Source organism: Cnephaeus nilssonii (assembly GCF_951640355.1).
Source record: "Cnephaeus nilssonii genome assembly, chromosome: 6".
Lineage (NCBI taxonomy): Eukaryota > Metazoa > Chordata > Mammalia > Chiroptera > Vespertilionidae > Cnephaeus > Cnephaeus nilssonii.
This window is the reverse complement of record NC_137077.1, coordinates 48,948,458-48,963,618: the sequence shown is the minus strand read 5'-3', so window position 1 is coordinate 48,963,618 and position 15,161 is coordinate 48,948,458. Positions and strand designations below refer to the sequence as shown.

At 40.0% G+C, this 15,161-nt stretch overlaps 1 protein-coding gene across 4 annotated transcripts in view; it reads left to right on the top strand.

Moving 5' to 3' along the window:
* Positions 1 to 12,373, top strand: part of BIN2 (bridging integrator 2) — a 35,659-nt gene extending 23,286 nt beyond the window's left edge. Inside the window, exons 8-14 of one of the 4 annotated variants that reach the window (XR_013813736.1) lie at positions 783 to 858; positions 1,916 to 1,998; positions 5,425 to 6,178; positions 7,916 to 7,996; positions 9,998 to 10,072; positions 10,832 to 10,922; positions 12,301 to 12,373. Coding sequence is in view for 3 of the 4 variants with exons in the window: in XM_079776009.1 (XP_079632135.1) it covers positions 783 to 858; positions 1,916 to 1,998; positions 5,425 to 6,178; positions 7,916 to 7,996; positions 9,998 to 10,072; positions 10,832 to 10,861 (1,099 nt within the window). In the remaining variant the exon portion in view is untranslated. Of the gene's footprint in view, positions 1 to 782; positions 859 to 1,915; positions 1,999 to 5,424; positions 6,179 to 7,915; positions 7,997 to 9,997; positions 10,073 to 10,522; positions 10,716 to 10,831; positions 11,306 to 12,300 lie in introns of those variants that run through there. The other 3 variants (XM_079776010.1, XM_079776009.1, XM_079776011.1) reach the window with 3 other exon arrangements.
* The last annotated feature ends 2,788 nt before the right edge of the window (positions 12,374 to 15,161 follow it).

Sequence of the window (15,161 nt, the reverse complement as noted above, 5' to 3'; positions counted from 1 at the left end):
ATGAAGATGTCTTTGCTTCACAGTAGGTAAAAGTGCTTTAGATGTAAATTTTTTACACTGGAAGAGAAATCTGAGCAGAAATTCTATTTGTATCCTAATTTCTTTTCACTGTACAAGCTATGCTTTAATGCAATTGCAGCCATTGTATTTCATATTGTCACTTAATATTAGTTTACATATGATGGAACCTTTTTAATAACTACATGTATTCTAAAACATTATGTGACTTAATTTAAATAGAAGTGAAATTTAATAGTTTCTTGAAATGTAAATTTTCCTAATTCATTTCCAGTAGAATTCCATTAATGTACATATAGCTTCATAGAAGTTCAATAATGCATCATGAGAAAGAATAATTACTTATTATAATTGTATGGCCCTATATTTATTTTTTTAATTTGCATATAATATTTCCCCTTTTTTTGTATGTCCTTATATTTATATAGCACTTTATAAATTCTTCAAAGCACTTTAATGTCTGCTTCAATACCTAAAGAGCCTGAATCAGATAACTCCGTGCAGCTAGATATCTGTTACACTTTGGTGTCAGCCTGGACTGAGTGTCTCCTCTGGCCTTCACACTCCTGAGAGTCAAGTGTGCTCCTGGGCTGGCTCTGATGAATCAGATCCCAGAACATCCTGAGTCTTAGGATGTGGGGTGCTTTTCTCTGAGGATCCTTGGTGGTGGCTGGCTTTGGCTAAAGCTCCTACCTTGTGTTTTCAAAAAAAGACTTTCTTTACCAACCCTTCACCTGTATGTTTGTTGTTTTGCCCCCTGATAGTCGTATTGGCTGTTATGTGACCATCTTTCAAAACATTTCCAACTTGAAGGACGTCTTCTACAGGGAGATGAGCAAGGTGAGACATAGGTGGTCAATTTAGACATCTCAGTGGATTTTTCTAGTAAATATGAAAGTTGTCCTAATTTACAGAATCATTAACCTTTTGCACTCGGATGTCGAGATTAAAATTACTCTTTGAATGTATCAATAATTTGAAATATAAAAAAATCCAAATAAGTAAGTTTGTATGAAAAGAAACTCCAGTTTTTTATTCTACTGCCGCACTTTGTAAAATCTGGGGTATTTAAAAAATTAAATCCTGAGTAGAATAAAGGAATCGAAGAAAAAAGCAAGCGAGTGCAAAGGGTTAAGTATCCATATCAGCACTACAGATTTTTACCCTTTTCTCATGATGAAACAAAAGCACTTGATTAACTGTGTTGACCATATTAAATCATATATATACATATCAGAGGGTCCTTTCCATCCCTGTTAAGTGAATAATAGGATTGAAACTTGAACTTCAGATGAATAAAGGAGGTTAGGCCTACGGAAGGAACAGCTGAAATGGGGAACTAAGTTGTGAAATATCTATCTTTGGTTGCTACAGAACCAGGAGGACAGTGTTTAAGCACAAGTCAGTTTCTCTGGTAGTTCATTGGTCTTGACTAGGGCCAATCCTACTCAGTGATGGGCAGGCACAGAACCTGACCTCATGGGATTCTAGTCCTGGGATTCCAAGTCTCTTTTCTAGTCCTGGGATTCCAAGACTCTTAGCTGTCATCAACTACATTCACATCCACATGCATACATGTTCCGCTCCACAGTTATTTTGGCTAAATTATGATTTGCCTAGTTAATATTACAGTGAGTTTTCACCTGAGAAGCTAGAATCTCAAACATCAAGGACCCAGCCTTAAAAGCTGCCAGTCTGATGGAAGAGGCATCACTTAGAAGGAAGTCAAGGAAGAAGGGGTGGTGGGACAGGACCCTGCCAAAGAAATGAAGAGGAGTTTTACAATTAAGGGTGGGAAGGTTTTATTTGGGGGAGCTGTCTGAAAGAAAGTAGAGAAGGGATATGCCAGTCTCAGGTTCCATATGGCTAGCATCTCCTTCTCTCTTGCTGGCTCTAGCTGAACCACAATCTCTACGAAGTGATGAGCAAACTGGAGAAGCAACATTCCAACAAAGTCTTTGTGGTGAAGGGACTATCAAGGTGAGCAATTTCTGAGACTCTTGTTTCACTTGTCCGGTATGTGAACATATTCAACAGTCTCGTCTTCCATCCCAAATCCTGGCCATTCCTGTGTGCTTATGTGCATGATATTGTCTGTGGTTACACCCCTATATAAATTCTTTTACCTGTTATGAAATATTTCAGCTATAACTGTAGTATAAAGAGTAAGACAACAAATAGCCAGATACCTACCACCAAACTTAAGAAAACAACTATCTATATATATAATCTATATATATAAAAGGTTAATATGCAAAGTGTCCCCGTGGGAGTTTGACTGGGAGACCGAGAGTTCTATCGCTCGCTATGATGTACACTGACCACCAGGGGTGGCGTGGAACGAAGGAAGGCCCAGGCCGGCAGCTGGGAGGCCCCAATCGGCCCCGATCACCAGCCAGGCCTAAGGACCCTACCCATGAGAATTTCGTACACCAGGCCTCTAGTTATATATATAATTGAAGCGACCAGTATCCCTTCCCCACTCACTTTCCACCAAAGGTCATCACTATCTTAAATTTAGTATTTATTATCCCCCTGCATTCTTTTTACTTTTATTATACACACATATACACACAAAAAATATTGTTTTGCATGTTTTGAAACCATATAAAAAGAATTATACTGTATTTTTTTGCAACTTCTTTTGTTCTGAGTATTGTTTGTGAGATTTATTTATTCTTGTTGTTCCATGTTGCTAGCTCTGTTCTTTCCACACTGTTATAGATGCTGTTGTATGGCTAGTTCACAATTTATCTCTCCTCCTGCTAATGAATATTTGGATTGTTTTCTAGTTTTTGCTATTACAAATAATGTTACAGTGAACACATTTTACATTTCTCCTTGTGAATATTATCAGGAGTTCCCTTAGGGTGTGTACAGGGAGTGGCATTGCTGAGCCACAGAGTCTGTGCATTTGGGCTTCTACAGCCTTACTCATACTGCCATTGCCAAATTGTTCTTTAGAGTGATTGTTTCCATTTACAATCCACCAGCAGTAAATAAAAGCCCCCATTGCTCCATTTTCTTGCCATATGTAACATCATTATCATATTTAATTTTCAACCTAATGGGTACGAAATATAATTTTCTTGCAGTTTTAATTGAGATCTCCACAGTTGCTAATGAGCTTGAACATCTTTTCACATTATTAGCCATTTAAGATTCCTGTTCTGTAAGTCTCCTGTTTATCCTTTTTTCAATTTTTTCATTTGGATTGTTTACCCTTTATATTGATTTTTTTTTTTTTTAAGAGAGAGAAAGGGAGAGGGAGGGAGAGGTAGAAACATCAATGATGAGAGGATCATTGACTGGCTGCCTCCTGCACGCCCCCTACTGGAGATTGAGCCGTAACCCGGGCATGTGCCCTGACCAGGAATCAAACCTGTGACCTATTGGTTCATGGGTCAATGCTCAATCACTGAGCCACACTAGCCGGGCTCTATACCCTTTTTAAAATATTTTAGTTATATGAACTTTTGGGGGGTTAAAAAATATTCTGGATATTAATTCTTTAATGATATGCATTGCAAATATTCTTTCTCAATCTGTTATGGATTGATTTTCCACTTTTTTCTCTCTTTTTTTGTGTGGTGTCAATTGCCATCATACATTCTTTATGCTGGTAAGTATAAGCAATTCACTGGTCCCTCAGAATGTGATCCGTTTCTTATTTGGAAGCCTTTATTCAGGAAGTCTAATTACGTTCCCTCTATGGTCAAGTTTTATGCTGAGAATTAGGGATCCAAAGACACAGATTTGTTATTTCCCTGAAGTGATTTACAAAAAGTTGAAAGGACAGAAAATGTGCATACGGAGATAAGGAACAATTTAAACTTTCGCACGTACAAAGTGCCTAATGAGACTGGTAGGAATGCCAGAGAGATAAGTAATTGCCAATGTACAGACAGCCGGAGAAGGCTTTAAAGAGGTGATGAAATTGAGCTTGAAATCTGAAAAAGAATAGGGCTCACATCTGTTGCTTGAACTTCTCATTTAGCAATTAGTTACAAACTATTAAAAAGAATCACGAAAGAGCCAAAGTAGACTTCCTATGAGAAATCCCTTTGATCAAAAAATTCTCTTTCCAATATTGAAAACCATAGTTCTCTCTAATTGTTCATTCATCTAAGACTTACGATTACCTACATCAAGATGCCTCCGAACCTTGTAGGGAAATCTGGTGTTTTCTTGCTGTGTCCTGGGCCTTCACCTACTGACCTCTAGAATTGTAGTGCTAGAAAGAACCTTATATCACTCAGCTTATGTCATATCAGAAACTCCCTTAGAAGGAACTTTCTTTCACCTCTTTCTCTTCCTATCCCCATATCCCATCCTTGTGCTCAGGGCACAACACATAGTTGGCACCTGTCAAGGAAATACTTGTGAGTTACTTAATCACTTGGTGTACAATACATAGGAGGCACTTAAGGAGGTGAGGAGTTAAGCTAATGCTGGCTGTAGAAGCACTTAACACAGTATCCAGCCTACTTGATACGTGTTACAGTTAAATTTTTTACTTATGGTAGTTATGTTCTATAAAGTCACCATAAGCACTAAATTCGTGAATACTGAACCACTGCTCCCAGGGGAAACACAGGGTTAGGTTTCTGTGAGCCCCTGGTCCCAACATTTTCATCAACTGATCAGTACATAACCTTGTCTTCTGTATGTTTCTGTTTAAAGACAACTTATTTAATATATGTTGTTGATTCATTAACATTGAACTCACAGCCCACAGAATTATATAACTCATGTCTGAACAAAGCTTATAACATACATATTTTCTCTGTAAGGCACATCACAGTCCTTTTGTTCTTAGCACTTTAGCACTATACTAGGAGGCCATTTTAACCAGAAAAACCACTAACAAAAGTACAGCAGTGTGAAAAATATGGCAGAAGAACATAACTACAATGTGAGAGCTGAAACAAGAAGGTAGAATGTTTCCTTGTTAGACCTCAGCTGAGAAAGTGTTGTCAGGCACTGATTTTTCACAACTTGCGTATGTCCGTGAATGACCATGAAAGCATCACAAGTATTGATTTTGGGTTACAAGTAAATTTTAGGGAGTCGGTGAATTTGCAAATGCAGAATCCATGAAGATCAACTGCATATCACCCACGAATCTTTTCCCCAGAGAAAATATTTTGTTAGTATGTTCTTGTTACTTTCTGGTTTCTTTTTCTTTATATATTTTTAAATAATTGAGATTTTGATACAGCCTTTTACACTCTACTTGATAACATAAGCATTATTGCAAATTATACAAGCTTTCTAGTATCATTTTAAATTAATTTATTCTGTTATTCTATAGCATGCATCATTATTTGGGGGTACTTAAAAATACCCAATAAGACTTCTTTTTTTTCCTCTCTCTTCTGAATCTGAATGTCCTTCATTTTTTAGCAGCAGCAGACGCTCTTTAGTCATCTCTTCCCCAGTTCGAACATCTACAGTCTCCAGCCCTCCTACCTCACCTACCAGTCCCTCAACACTTTCCTTGTCAAGTGAGAGGGACTCCATCTCAGCAAGTGAAGAAGAGCTAACATCGGATCCAGCTCAGGGAGAAGACAACTCTGAGATGAAAGAAGAGCCCTTAAAAGAAAAGGAAATAGAGAAAGAAGAGGCTGAAGCCAACTCCTCTGAGGAGGAAGAGCCTCTGCCGACCTGCAATGGCCCTACCCAGGCCCAGCCCTCTCCTACCCAGCCCACTGAGGGTGTCGAGTCCCAGGAGGAAGTTTTCCCTGGCTCCCCAGATCCACCCCCAGGCAGAGCCCTAATCCCGTCAGAACAGCCTGCATCTCTCCCAGAAGTTGTCCTCCGAACCCGAACCTCAAGTGAAGGGTCTGAACAACCAAAGAAGAGAGCCCCTGTCCAGAGGACCTCAGCACCCCCTAATAGGCCTCCTCCACCCAGAGCTAGAACCTCCTCGGGGAACATACCCTCCAGTCCTGCAGCCTCTGAACAGGGTTCACCCACCAGCCCCAGGGCCTCCTTGGGGGCTGGGACTCCAAGTCCTAGTTCTAGGGCCACTTTGGAGGTTTCTCTTGATCCACAGCCACCACAGAAGCCAGTAAGAACTCCTGAGGACAGAGAAAAGGAAAACACCGCCAATCTGAACCCAGATCTTTGTACTTCCCCCACCTCGGTGATCCCTCAGGTGAGAGTGCATCTGATTAAGTCTCTATTCTCTTTTATAACCTTCCTATAGATCATCTTTACTATGTCCAGGTTGTCCCATAGTTAATCAGATTTTGTCATATTACAGTCTCAAGGATACTCTTGACTACCTTTTGTTTTTGTTTTGTTTTTGTTTTTTGTTCTGGGGATTGTTTCACATCTCCAGAGCAATTAATTTAGTGATCTGCACTGTTAGGGTATTTGACTTCTACAAAGGGCTTATCTCTAATATTATTATGAAAGGTTTCTACTGATTTTCTTTTTTTACTACAAGTTTGGGGAGTTCCAATAAAGAATCTACAACTGACATCCTGAGCTTTAACTTTTTTGAATAGTGGGTAGGGAAGAGGGTCTCACTTCACTTTGTCATACTTGTGACTGTGGTAAATAGACCTCAACCAAATTAGCAAAGAATCATTTCATTGATAAGAAATAGAAGAAGGAACTCAGAGAGGAAGGAAAGTAAAAAAGATGGGCTTTTGAAAGATGAGAATGTGGATGAGAAAATAATTGTGTTAAAATAGAGACACAGTCCCTTTGGAGAACAAGCAGGTCTGTGAAGAATCTAGCAATCCAAGTCATATTCCATTCAGATGGAAAGGCTATCACAGAGAGATTTGATGTATTCTATGAGATTCCTGAGGGCAGAACTAGGCCCTATGTATAAAGATTGTTTTAAAGTACATTTTGAATCAATACAAGGGGAACTTTTAGCAATTATCTCTGTTAAAAAATGGTATGGAAAAATATTTTTTAAATATAGGGGCGCCCGGCCAGTGTGGTTCAGTGGTTTAACATCAACCCATGAACCAGGAGGTCACAGTTGATTCCATCAGGGTACATGCCCGGGTTGTAGGTCAATCCCCAGTAGGAGGCATACAGGAGGTAGCCCATCAGTGATTCTCCCTTATCAATGATGTTTCTGTGCTTCTCTTCCTCTACTTTCCTCTCTGAAATCAATAAAATATGTGTGTGTGTGTGTATTCACACATATATACATATATATATATATATATTACATATATATGAGATATTATATATATATGAGAAAGGGGACACAAGGGCCTTCCAAACAACAAAATGTGATGGGCCACTTTGACAAATAGTTCTCCTTCCTTGATGTTAAAAGCTAAGATAAATGATCATCTGTCAGGTTCCTTACAGGGAGGATTTCGGTGAGACATCTGACTATATGGTACCAAGATTCATTCATTCATGCATTCCACAATTACTTATTGAGTCCTTACTATGTACCAGGCACTTTTCTAGGAAGTGGGGTATTACAGTGAACAAAGCATAAAATTCCCTGCCTTCCTGCATCTTATATCCTAGTGGAGGAGGGGAGATGAATACAAAACAGAACAAATAAGTAAAATTATAATTAGTGGTGATAAAAGATATGGAGGAAAATTAAGTAGGGGAAGGCACAGGGAATTGGGGCTGAATTGCGATTTTAATCAGAGTGGCCAGAGAAGGTGACATTGGGGCAATGAAGGAGGCCAGGGCACGAACCATGTGGCTATCTGGGAGTATGAGATTTCTGGTACCCCTCAGATGACACTATCCTATTACTGCCTATGCCTAAGGAAGGTTGACCATGATACCTTGGGAGCCTCCTGCTATCTGAGGGGAGTTAACATGAACGACGGGTACCAGGGTGGCATCCAGGGTGAGAAGGTTTGGAACTTCCTTCTACATTGTCCTCTTTAATCTACAGGTTTTTTCAGAATCTGACAAGGCAAGTAAGATGGAAGACAAAGAAGAGAAAAATAAGCTTATCTTGGCTGACTCCCCTGAGGTACTAAAATCTAAGTCATCAACATTATTATGCCCTGAGACTTGATTCACATGAGGTATTGAAGGTCCTAACAGAGCAAGTTATTAAACTTTCTCTTGGCTGGTTTCTGGTGTGAGGTCACTATGCTGATTGAGAGAGATGTGGGGCATATGGATAGTGAAGAAGCACAGGGTAATTGTGGGATTTCGAATCAAGTATAGCCACTTCTGACATTTCTGCACTGTGAAGAGGAACTCAACAATATGGAAAATCCAAAATTAATTTATATTTGACTTTGTAATATATGACTTTAGTATGGAGGCAGCAATAATGTGAGCTGTTTGGCTCTGATGAATAATAAAACAAGTTTTCATTCTTGGAGTAATCTTATTGAAAGGGAGATTATGGGGACCAAGATGTTGCTGTCTATATTGAGGAACAGACTAATAACACTGTTCTCCTTTGGAAAGAGGTACAGGACACAACCTCCTTTCCCCTGAGGCTACCTCCTTATATTTGAGAATTATAGTGTTACGGTTGTTTTGTTTTTTGACAATTATAGTGTTGACTCACAGCCTTTCCTGTGGGATTGCTTTGGTCATCAACTAAGGAAACCTATTTTTCCTATGGAATTGAGCAACTAGAGCATCTTAGATCCTAGCCTATCAGTGACATCAATCCTCTGAAGCCTTTGTCATACTAGATCTGTTTACTTCCCTTGCAGATACATCATAAATCATATTTTCTCTCAAGCAGAATTATGGACATATCACATATAAAATGGATCACAATTAAAAAAGATCACTATGAGAAAATTTGTTCTTGCTTAGCATTTAAAATACCTGTGAGAGAATGATAACTTTCTGGGAGGTAGTATTACCTTTCAGGTAATTCCTGGCCTGAAATCAAAGGAGAGAATAAGAAAATATTTCCTAAAAGGAAAAATCAGAAAATTTCAAGTAGCTGTCATACTGATAGAAATTGGTTCTACTTTAAAAGGGTGAATTTTATGGTGTGTGAATTAAATTTCAATTAAAAATAAATTCTTAATTGTAGAGTTCCAAGGTCTTCTCCTGGCTTAGCAGCTCCTAGACCAGTGGTTCTCAACCTTTTTAATGCCGCGACCCTTTAATACAGTTCCTCATGTTGTGGTGACCCCCAACCATAAAATTATTTTCGTTGCTACTTCATAACTGTAATTTTGCTACTGTTATGAATTGTAATGTAAATATCTGTGTTTTCTGATGGTCTTAGGCGACCCTGCTAGTGGTTCTCAACCTGTGGGTCGCGACCCTGCTAGTGGTTCTCAACCTGTGGGTCGCGACCCACAGGTTGAGAACCGCTGCTGTAGAGCCTAAGACCATCGGAAAACACAGATATTTACATTACAATTCATAACAGTAGCAAAATTACAGTTATGAAGTAGCAACGAAAATAATTTTATGGTTGGGGGTCACCACAACATGAGGAACTGTATTAAAGGGTCGCGGCATTAGGAAGGTTGAGAACCACTGTCCTAGACAGAGCTTTTCACACTTGGGGTTCCTACTGCAGAACCTAGAACTTTTCCCAAAGAAACCATTATACCACTTGCCTCTCCTAACTGCCATAGGTTAGGATCATCTCAGTGTGTTAACTGCAGTGTATTCTTGAGGACAGTCTAAAAGTGGTAGGTAGTGTTAAGACCTATATTTATATCCTCACAGACTCCCACATAGACATACATACTGATGCATGTCACACAAATTACAGTGTTTGATTATGGAAACAACTTTGGAGCCCAAAGACCTGGGTACCTGTCTCAGCAAGTCATTTCACCCTCTGAATCTTGGTTTCTTGGCCTGTGAAAGAGGATGACAGGAAAGCCTTTCCTCGTGCCATCAGGCTGTAGTGAACCAACATTGTATGTTTACTCTTTATATTGTCTATGACCCTGTAGAGTGTAAGGCACAGAAGACCCCCTAAGCTGAGAGGCTGGGGAGGTTGAGCCACCTCTCACTGGCCGAACTCTTCTTTTTATAGAGCCAAGGTCTCCAGCTTCATGCCTCTGTGGTTCCGGAAGACAGCAACGTCAAAGCACCTGAGCGTCAAGAAAAGGTAAGGTGGACAGATACACAGAGACCAAGATGGGTGGTAAGATTGGTCATTGGGAGTGGACAGAAGTTTGACTAGATTAGAATCTTCACCATGGCTGCTAAGGGAACCCAGCAGTGAACAATATCCTTAGAGCAAAGTCAAGCAGATGGGAACAGGGGAACCAAGAGTAAACTGGGACATTGTGGGTTTGGGGTGTCCATTTCCCAACACTTGGCCTTGAACCTCTTGACCTCTCACCATAGCCCTATCTCCCAAGTACTTATTTAGTTTTTTCTGAACTTATTTCAAAAAGTTAAATACAAAAAGGCAAATACATAAACACACATAAAATATAGCAAAGTAACTCAGAAATAATGACAGTGACATAAAATGGAGCGATGAATTAGGCAAATAGAAAAATACCTTCTATGAAATAAACTTATTAAGGATGGATCACAAAATTGGTCCCAGACTTTCTAAACATCCAAGAAGAGAAAAATCTGATCAGTTCACCCAATTCATGATGCCATTCCTTCAAACAACTCCTGCTACTAAGATGAAAAGGCAATTTCTCCTGTGAATCCCATAAAGAGATGAAGACAGATGCAATGACCAATATCTGCAAAAAGTTTTGACAAGAATCCCAACAACCAGCTTCACTTCCCTCAATAGTGCATGACATGAAGTATAGTTTGATAGAAGCAAATTGAGTTTTTACCTTCCTTGAGTGGTTGGTGGGAGGGCAGGTGAGCATCTAATGCAATCATGTTTACTTTCCAGGTGTCTACAATTCAAAGTGCACAACTCTGAAGAGCAACTGCCAAGACCTCCCACATATGTACCTCTCCCAGAGAAACTCTTCAGCTAGAGGGTATATAAGTCGTAGAGACTTAAGGTCTAACATTCATTTATAAGTTCTCAAAGTGGATGCTGGTTGTCTCTAAAGACCTAGCATTAATGGAGGCTGAGGAGCAGACTTAGGGGAGGGAGGGAGGCAGGCAGGCTTGGGAGACGAGATTGTTAGGCTCAGGGAATATTTAATTCAGATTTTAGCATTGTTATGTAATAAAACTTTATATATTAAATAAAGGGGCTAAAATGACTATAACAAGCAAAAAGCATCTATGGATGCATACACACAACCACACATACTCAGAGAACAGGAAACAAATCTTGGATTTACCACTCATTTTTCAAGACTTACAGCCAAAAGAACATATTTTCAGATTGTTAAATAAAGCTTTATTCTATGTATGGAGTCTTTGTTTGACATAGGGAGGTTGGCCCAGTCCAGCACACTGTTCTCCGCTTGGGCAAGGTTATTGATTCTACCCTGGGTTCAGAAAGCTTTAGTCACATCCATGACCTCCAGCTCACTTGACCTTCCGGCTTTAACTATTTGATGATGCCATGGACCACAGGTTCCTCAATCTAGATACTCTACTGCATGCACCTGCCCCCTACCCTTGGTTAATAAGCTAATACCCTTGGAAAGGGGTTACATTTTAGAGTTATATCTAGTGTTAATAGTCTGGTACTTGGTGAAGAAAGGATCTGCAGGATGGAAGAAGAAATGGAACTCCAAGTAAAGGAAAAGGGTACAAAGTACAATAATATAATGGAAATGGCATGGAATTGGGAGTCAAGAGTCCTGGGTTCAGCTGTATCACTTGCTTCTGTGATACATTAAAAGCTAACTTTGAAGTATTACCACCCTGATAAACACGGACACATGTAAATCTGTCTGTTTTTTGTTTCTAAGGGTGATGGGCAATATCACCTTTTGTTCAATCATTCAGCAAGCATTTATTGAGTACCTGCTCAGTGCCAAGCACTGTACTAGGTACTAGAGAAATAATGAGTAGAACACGTAAGAATTTTATAGAGACAGAATATTGAGCAGGGAGAAGAATGGGCAGGATTTAGCAATGTGTTAGAAGAAGACACATGATAAAGACTCAACTTTTAAGGAATTATTCTAGGTTAGGCTTGAAAGACTAGAATTTGATGGTGCCATTCCCTGAAATGTAGGAGGAAATGCATTGTATGTGGGTTCTATGTTTGCAAGCAACAGACACAATTAAGCAATAAAGGATATCAGGCAGCTCATAGAACTGAAAGAACAAACAAGCTGCAGAAGGCAAGAACCAGCCCACAGATATCTGTGGCAGGAATGTGTGGATTGCCCCTCTAGGCAGTTGTCATCAGAAGACAGCTTCAGCCACCATCTGCCACTGTGTCCTTTGCAGATCCAGGTTCCCTGGAGAAAGTACCTGACGGGCCCAGTTTGAGGGGAGGCATGTTAGTGTCTACAATGACAGGTAAAAGACCATTGTGGGGATGGTAGTAAGGACGGCGGGTTACAAAGAAGTACAAGGAGCCCAGCCAGTGTGCTCAATGGTTGAACCAGGAGGTCACAGTTCGATTCCTGGTCAGGGTACATGCCCAGGTTGTGGGCTCCATCCCAAGTGGGGGGTGTGCAGGAGGCAGCCAATCAATAATTCTCATCATTGATGTTTCTGTCTCTCCCTCTCCCTCTCTCTGATATCAATGAAAACATTTATAACCAAAAAAAAAGTACAAGGAAACTTTTGGGGTGATAAAAATGTTCTTAATTTTTATTGTGATAGTTTATTACATGTATACATGTGTCAAAACTGATCAAATTGTATGCTTTATGTGCAGATTTTTGGGTATCTCATACAAATATTTGAGAACTTGCAGGACTTTCTAGTAGATATGTCCGTTAGGGAACTGAAAATACATGTTTATATATTTTCTTTTAATATATACTTATTAATTTTAGAGAAGGAGAGGGATAGATAGAAACATCAGTGAGAGAGACACATTGATCAGCTGCCTCCTGCATACCCCCCACCGGGAATCAAGCCCAAAACCCAGGCATGTGCCCTGACTGGGAATCGAACCAGGAACCTCTTGGTTCATGGGTTGATGCTCAACCACTGAGCCACACCAGCCAGGCTACATGTTTGTATTTAGAAGACATTTTTCTAAGATTGAATCCTGCTATTTTATTTTAAAACCTTCAGAGGATCTCTTCTGTTATAATGGAGAGAAGGCTGCATGCCACACACACCCCCCCGTCCCCCCAAATAAAGGCCTACTGCCTGTATTTTAATACCTCTCCTAGAAGGCATCCCAGTCCTTTAGCACTCAGAATCACTGCTGGGAGTGATACTCCATGGGTATTAGAAGGGTGGGGAAACTGCTGGGAATACAGGCCCCCAGCTGTCCAAGGCCCTCCTTGAGCTGCTTGGAATGCCCCACCCATTCATCTGGCAAAACCAAGTTCAAGCCTTTTCTCTGCAGGGCTTTCACTGACCTCATCTCCTAGGAAATTGATTCTCTTTGTGAAATGAACCCTTCATTTATATATGACACTACTGGAAGTTCCAGAAAGGCAGGAGAAAGGGCCAGTGGGTTGGGCGTGAGTGATAATTTTGCTTATCTAGGATAGATATTCCCAGGTAAGAACCAAACTGTTTATTGAGATATACAACATGATAAAGTTGTCCAGGGGGAAAAGGCCAGGACTCAGAAGACTCATCTTGGCAGCAACATAAAGAGCTGAAATCCAGTAAAATTGGGCAGAGATGAATATCTCCTATCTCCTGTCCTGAGGCCCTTGGAGGTCTGTTGACAAAAGGATGGCTGCTCTAGTTTCTGAGGTTTAGCATTTAGTCCTTGGAGAACACTGGTAGGTCACCACACGAGGCTTCATTCATCTGTATGCATCTCTGTGTAGAATTAATTGCAAGAACATTGCCTTCTATCAGTCTGAAGGACAATAATGACAGACTAGGCAATATGTCCAGAGTACAGTAGAAATATCCAGGTCATCTAGGGCACAGCAAAGAGCAGAGTATACGCACTGCTCACAATATTGTTCATTATATGCTAAATTGGTGCTGAGCGTGTACATACTGGGTCCTGTTTTTCTACATGTTTACACTTTCAAAATGAATGGTATGTGCCTACAGGGATCAAATCACATATCAGCAAAACTTAAGGTTACATTTTACAGAGAAAAAAGATGCTTGTGAGAGACTATTAACCTTTAAATTGTGAAAGTAACAGTGCAAATCAGTAGAGAGTTCAGATGGATGGCCTCTGAGAGTCTTTGGTTCTAACAGTTTTCAATACTTAATGGAATATGTGCTGAGAGAGACCAACCACGAAACAAAAATTTCAACCTTACCTGGAATTCATGGTCAGCTTGTCAGTAAATGCAAGCAATTGTCCACCTTTGGAGTTTAACCCTTAGAATTTCCTTTTCTCTTGAGTATTCTCTGATCTGAGCACTGGTCCAACTGACCTTCTACTAACTTACTATATGTGTCCTGCCTGTGTGTTACTTTTTTTTTTAAATATATTTTATTGATTTTTTACAGAGAGGAAGAGAGAGGGATAGAGAGTTAGAAACATCGATGAGAGAGAAACATCGATCAGCTGCCTCTTGCACACCCCCTACTGGGGATGTGCCCGCAACCAAGGTACATGCCCTTGACCGGAATCGAACCTGGGACCTTTCAGTCCACAGGCCGACGCTCTATCCACTGAGCCAAACCGGTTTCGGCTGTGTGTTACTTTCTTGGTTGGAGTAGCAGTTTCCCCACACCTGGGCTTTCTTCACTGATCACGGCTATGCCTTTAAAGACAGATTTAAATAAAATGAATTTTATTAACTTATTCTGTTTTATCCTCAGTTTTTACCAACCAAATAACATCTTTAGGAATGAAAGCAACTACCCTTGCTTATTTTGTGTCTTTGCTTTCTTTTTTCTCACACTATGTCTCTATTCTTGAGACTTTCTCTTTCAGTCTTTGTCTCCCAAATAAACTTGCACAATCCCTGTCTCTCTATCCATCTATATAAACATTGATTCCCAAACCTAGATTCCCAAACTCTTTACAAGAATAAGAAGTAAGCACAGAAGTCTGTATCACTGGGATGGAAGGCAGAATAACCACAAGCGTTCTAACCCCAAGTTGGAAGCCAGGATAACAATAGCTAGCATTTATTGAGCACTTACTATGTGCCAGGTAAGGTTCTAATGCTTTAGATCAGTGATTTTCAACGGGTGTGCCA